The sequence below is a fragment of the Cydia pomonella genome, chromosome 26, assembly GCF_033807575.1.
Source record: "Cydia pomonella isolate Wapato2018A chromosome 26, ilCydPomo1, whole genome shotgun sequence".
NCBI lineage: Eukaryota > Metazoa > Arthropoda > Insecta > Lepidoptera > Tortricidae > Cydia > Cydia pomonella.
Genome location: NC_084728.1, coordinates 9,757,380 through 9,763,884, shown reverse-complemented (window position 1 = coordinate 9,763,884; position 6,505 = coordinate 9,757,380). Strand labels below are relative to the sequence as shown.

Here is a 6,505-nt window from a genome sequence, read left to right as displayed (position 1 = left end):
CATGGCGAGGGTCAAATAAAATCTTGTCATTCTGATACTCCATTGACTGGACTAGCCTTTCAGTTTAAAGCTATATTTAAATACATTATGTGGCCAGATTTCGTGCCCAGAACGCTAGAACATACAAAGCTAGCTGAAATCCAGTATTTATTTTTAGACGGACAGTCTAAAAGTTTTGTCTGTCTAGAGCCTTTGGACTGAACTAAAACCTGGTAAATGACATTATCTTTTGACCGCTTCCCGCCATTTTATATCAATTTCACCACACACGAATCCAAATTTATGGCTCAGTTTCATTGGTCGATAGGGACCGCGTGCGGGTGCGGGAGATTTCCATAAAGCATGCCATTTTCCTCCCTCGATATGGATGTTTTGAAAAATATTTTTATATAATTTGTTGTATCTTAACATTCTTAACCATAGCTATTCCCCGACGTTTACTTTTGTCAATGGTTATTGTAAAAATTAAAAGGGTACTAACAGATTTTTTTATAAATAAATATTATAGGACGTTATTACACAAATTGACTAAGTTCCACAGTAAGCTCAATAAGGCTTGTCTTGAGGGTACTTAGACAACGATATATATAATATATAAATATTTAAATACATAGAAAACACCCATGACTCAGGAACAAATATCCATGCTCATCACACGAATACATGCCCTTACCAGGATTTGAACCCGGGACCATCAGCTTCGTAGGCAGGGTCACTACCCACTAGGCCAAACTGGTCGTCCAAAGGCCAAAATGTATTATATGTGTTTCCATGTAAATTTATTCTAAAGAGGATTTATATTTTATTGTATTGTATTTATTGCCCGTATTGGATTTTCTATAAGTTATTCTAGTTATTTGCCATTTACCACGTTTTGACAAACAGTAGTAGCCTCAAGCCTTGCGCTGGACGCTCGTCAGTTTTATTTCTAGCCGACTTTCAAATAGAGGGATTCTATATTCATAGAAATTCGGACATTACGTTATTTTACATCGAATTATAAGCGGTTGAATTGAAAAGCTGTTTGCGTTAAAGCGAAATGTACAGGTTGTTTAGCGGTAGAATTCCAAATATCAAATATTCCGTCATGAATGTTTTTAGCAACTTCGAATCTAAACCAGATTTTTAACGGTCACAGAAAACATGTTTTGTTGTATAACCGTCTGTTTATACCCTTTTCTGTAAAAAGTATTGCATATTTTGGAATTCATTACACAAAAAACAGTTATTGATCGTATAAGATGTGGTTACGTAAGAAGTACTGAAGGCATTTTGAAGAAAATAAAGGCATTTAAACTTGTTGAACTAGTGAACTAAGATTCTGAACAGTCCACAGAAGAGAGTTTCATTAAGTATTATATTTTTTTTCTCTGTTATTATAAGTACTTGCGTAAATCTGAGTAAAGCTACTAAAAATAGAAAAATATACCCTGCAAAAATAAATTATAAGTAGAACTTAATTCTTTATTTTTCGTGTTTTTTTTTATTCGAACATACTTTTGTGTTTGACCCAAATATTTATTCAGCGAATAGGCGACAAGGCATTGACATATATATCTAAGGGCGGGCCTTACGGGTACTAAGAATGGCCCTAGTTCAGTGGTGTCACTCACGAATTCGAGCCAATCGTGCAGTCTAACGCAACTAGTTGCGACCAATCACGCGCGTGATGCAAACTCATCAACCACTCGCGTTGTGGCGTTAGACTGCACGATTGGCTCGAATTCGTGTCCGTGACACCGCTGTACTGGCCCCATTCTTATTGTCCGAAAGACCCGTCCTTAGATATATATGTCAATGCTACAGGGGCACTTTTACATGTCAATTTTTTACAAACAATAAAAATAACAAAATACAATTACAAATATGGAGTCAATGAAATAATATATACTTTATTAGAGATGTATATAATCTCTAAATGTCGAATTACACAAAAAATATGATACAAAATTCTTTAGAGAGTTATAAGTGTCGAGATAAAATATAATTAAAAAAAAGATCATTAAATTATCCTTAGAGATGTATAGGGTCTCCAAGACTTGAATTCTTCCGATTTCAAATTCAAATCATTTTCGAATGGGAAGAGCGAGGGAGACGCTAGGGTTTTAGTTTCGTGTATTGCAGATTTGTTAGTGATAGTATTAAGGCCCATTTAAACTTACTTTGCGACATCAGAATATAGAACATTGTGCAACGAAGGGGGTAAGTGAAATTTTAGATACGAGTTTGGAATATTCTTACTCCCGGAGTTACACACAATGTTTTTCATCACACTTGCGAAGAAAAAATTACATTGTAAGCGAAATAATTCTTAAATACAGTGACATATCAAACATTCGTCCGCCATTTTGTAATTCCTTGACTTATGCATCGAAAGCACAGACCCATTCGGTTGCGAAGAAAAAACTACATTTTAAGCGAAATAATTCTTAAATACGGTGACATATCAAACGTTCGTCCGCCATTTTGTAATTATTGACATATGCATCGAAGGCACACAGATCTTTTCGGTATTCAGCCACGATTGAATATTATGTAAAAATATTTTAAATTAAGTAATAAAAAACTTTACAATTAATTTCCTTTAAGAAATTATATCTCTGTGATCTTTACAGTTTGTTAACCTTCGAAGATGTGAATTGACATGTAAAGTTATAACTTGTTGTTATGAGACAATTACACAAAGAGTTTTGCAATACACGTTTATAAAATTATCGAGCAATAAAAGTGATTCTCGTCAGCAAACAATATGGACGCTAAAAAGTGCTAAAAGCTCTGTAAGGCTCGGTACACACTGGGGAATATAAACCGCATTAAGAAGATTTATTTTAGAGGTATAAATTGTTATTGGCATGTATATTTAATATTTTAATTAAATCTACAATAACTATTAAATGATTTTTCGTTTACTTTTTTATTATTTTATTTAAAGCAATCTAGCTAGTCGTTTTAAAATGAGAGCATAACTTCGTCTGTATGGAGAACCAAGCTTGCTGCGGACTTCTAAGTCTTTTTTTTTTTTAAGGTTTGCTGTGTCAATTGAAGACACAGGGCCCTCGCTATGGATACGGGCGACCTTGTGCCCGAGGTGACATTTGTGAAAGGCTGTTATGATTTATGCGATGCCGGGCCCGGCATCACCATGAGACAAGAAGCAATGGTGATGCTCAGTTTAGAGGCCCGGCGTTGTTTTTGTGATTGAGCTTTGATGGACCCATGGTCCCCGCATTGAGTACGGACGGCCATGGGTCCGGGTTGAGATTTGTTTTGGGTTAGTTATTGTTTTTGTGAAATTTTATATTTGGTTGTTGGTTGTAGTACTTTTAGATAGACATTAATGGCGAAATGTTTAAGATTGGGTTTGAAGTGATTATTGATTGAAAGTTAATGGTTGATTGTTAGGGCGAAATTGGTTGAGGTTGGTGGGACCGCAGTAGAAGTTAATGAAAGTTCTCAACGGACGCTGCTGCCCATCCGTCGGTGTTCCCTTAGTCGGCTTTTACGACACCCACGGGATGAGATGGAGTGGTGCTATTCTAAAACGCCGGCACCACACGGCGAGGACTTCTAAGTTACCTCGACAAAATATATTTAACATAATAATGTACAACGTTAGACTTATTCTTAATGGAATTCTCTACCAGTCAACCATCCGGCTAAACAGTGATATGTAAAAAATATAATATAATAATAATAATTTAGCCTATATACGTCCCACTGCTGGGCACAGGCCTCCTCTCATGCGCGAGACTGCTCGGGCTATAGTCCCCACGCTAGGCCCAATGCGGGTTGGGGACTTCCTCGCGATGTTTCCTTCACCGAAAAGCTAGTGGTAAATATCAAATGATATATCGTACATAAGTTCCGAAAAACTCATTGGTACGAGCCAGGATTTGAACCCGCAACCTCCGGATTGAAAGTCGGACGTCATATCCACTCGGCCACCGCCGCTTTTTCGGCCACCACCGCTTTTTCGGCCACCACCGAGAAAAGAAACAAGAAAATTATTTTTTAACCTTACCGGTTTTAGGTATTATATTTAAGAAACGGTTTGATTAACGTCAAATTAATAAATTTATTCTGACGACCTGTCTGGTCTAGTGAGTAGTGACCCTGCTTGTGAAGCCGATGGTCCCGGGTTCAAATCCTGGAAAGGGCATATATTTGTGAGATGACTACAGATATTTGTTCCTGAGTCATTAAGCATTTATAAATATTTACATATTATATATATATCGTTGTCTAAGTACCTTCAACACAAACCATATTGAGCTTACTATGGGACTTGGTCAATTTGTGTAAAAATGTCCAATAATTATTATTTATCCTTCCTTCCGAGGTTTTCCCGAGGGTCTCCAGTATGAGGTTTTTCAAAAATGGAGTGTACAGGTTTTTAAAGGGTCGGCAACGCGCATATAACACCTCTGGAGTTGCAGGCGTCCATAGATTGCGGTAACTGCTTACCATCAGGCGGGCCGTATGCTTGTTTGCCACCATCGTGGTATAAAAAAATATTTATTTAAATGTCTGTCCATGTGCACTAGCCCTACGTAGGCTATCAATAAAGTAAACAGACATAACGTTCTCGTGTTACTAATGCATTGTGAAATTTTAAACAACCCTATACTATGGTTGACTTTAAACACTGTAGGTACTACCAGTCATACTTAGTGCTTATAGGACAAGTCTGGTTTCATTTAGATTTAGGGTTTTCAATTGAAGTAGTCAGACCAAGCTAGTACTTTTCGGACAACATGACTGGACTGGTCGCCGTCCAGTCGGCCCAGATACGACTGGTTAGGTCATATTCCCAAAATCATTATTTCCTTGTAGCGTAATTTCCAGTCGCATTTTTTTCTATTCTTAATTTACACCAGACGTATTTATTCCTTGCATGATTTTTCCATGCGTAGATTTTCCCATTAGACAATTTCAGTTAGCAATATCGACGGAGCCCCGCTTGCGCGGGGCTCCTATTCTGTGCCGTTTGGCCTTCGGCCGTTTGAAGATACCTAACGAACCTAACCTACCGTTAAATTCCACCGTCCCAATCCCAACACTCCCAACACCGACAATTTTTTTTTTTTTTGTTTTTGCGGCTTAACGTGTGTAGGAAGTCATTATCTTCTTCTAGGGTTGTCTTGATAATACCTTTAATTGAGTTAGTGTTTTCATTGATCCTTTCCAGCTTAGTTTGTACATTTATTAAGTCTGTCTTTAATTCTTTCATAGCAGACTTTATTTCTAGCGCGTTATTTGTTGTCTTTGATTGGGCAGGTTGGAGCGCCAACAGACAGTCAGTCGCTTTTTGGATTTCATCGGAGGCTGTTTTTATAAGTTTTTTATTAAGCGTGCTCACTGTTCGGGTATTGGAGAGAGCTGTGGTTATAAATCTTGTTAGTTTTCCTACTATGTCGGCGAAGCTTTTGATACCTACTACGTCGGTATGCAGGGCTGGAAGTTTCGTGGAGTCTTCTGTCGGCATGATAACAGGAAAGTTGAAAATTTTACTTGCGTATATTGCGCTATTTCCGGTTAGTTACGTCGGTAAAACGTTAGTGTACTCCACAGATGTTATGTTATCCCTTTTGATTATGTTGTAAATACTATCTAACTATTAAAATAATTATAATATTTGTTATTTACGGGAACAATATTTATACGTGACAGTTCTTGACAGGCGTACAAAAAGAAGTCCTACGCTGAGGCTGTCGCCACTCCCACAGAACACCGAGAACGCCCCGCCATTGTGACTCCCAAAACAAAGTATACTATACTACTGGAATCTACTGATCCTACAAGCACTGGAGAAGACATAATAAAAGAAATGAAAACTTCAATTGACGTAGTAGAAATGGGAATCGGTATCGCTAGCATGCGTGCGACAAAATATAACAAAATTGTAATAGCCTGTGACACAAATCAGGAGCGCGAGAAACTAAGCGAAGCCCTCAAACAAAACTGCAGCAAATTAACAGCGTCACTCCCAACAATGAGAAACCCTATGGTTCGCTTCATAGGTATCACCCCTGACATGACAAATGAGAAAGTAGTAGAAGCTGTTTCAAAGCAGAACAATAATCTAACAGAAGCGATACCGAAGCAGGACTTCACTCTGAAACCGATACGCTGCACAAAAGGGCGAACTAGCGCTACCAGAAACATCATCATGGAAACTAGCCCTCTTGTATGGAGTGCATTAATTAACAAAAAAGTAAAAATCGGATACCTACAAATTTTAGTCGTGGATCAATCTCCGGTATACCAATGTTTCAAGTGCTCAGGATACGGCCACAAGGCAAACAACTGCCCCAACACGATTAACTGTGGATTCTGCTCAGAGAAACATGATACCAGAAACTGTCCTAACAGAAAAAATACTCCCCGATGTGTCAACTGCTGTCAGAAGGAAGAAACGGAAATTTTCCATACAGCGTACAGCAAAGACTGCCCGGAATGGAGGAAGGCAGATAGATTTGCAAGAATGTCAGTACGTTACTGCTAA

At 38.0% G+C, this 6,505-nt stretch overlaps 1 protein-coding gene across 1 annotated transcript; it reads left to right on the top strand.

Moving 5' to 3' along the window:
• The first annotated feature begins 3,061 nt into the window (after positions 1–3,061).
• Positions 3,062–6,505, top strand: LOC133531865 (uncharacterized). Its single transcript, XM_061870260.1, has 2 exons — positions 3,062–3,160; positions 5,681–6,505. Exons 1-2 carry the CDS (start codon positions 3,062–3,064, stop codon positions 6,503–6,505), a joined length of 924 nt encoding a protein of 307 aa, XP_061726244.1.

What these genes read in the sequence shown, in the direction of transcription:
- LOC133531865 (XM_061870260.1), top strand. Translation starts at nt 3,062, where the DNA reads ATGGATACGGGCGACCTTGTGCCCGAGGTGACATTTGTGAAAGGCTGT. An exon ending in CCATGAGACAAGAAGCAATG is followed by an intron (nt 3,161 to 5,680) that starts GTGATGCTCAGT and finishes AGTTCTTGACAG; the next exon opens with GCGTACAAAAAGAAGTCCTA.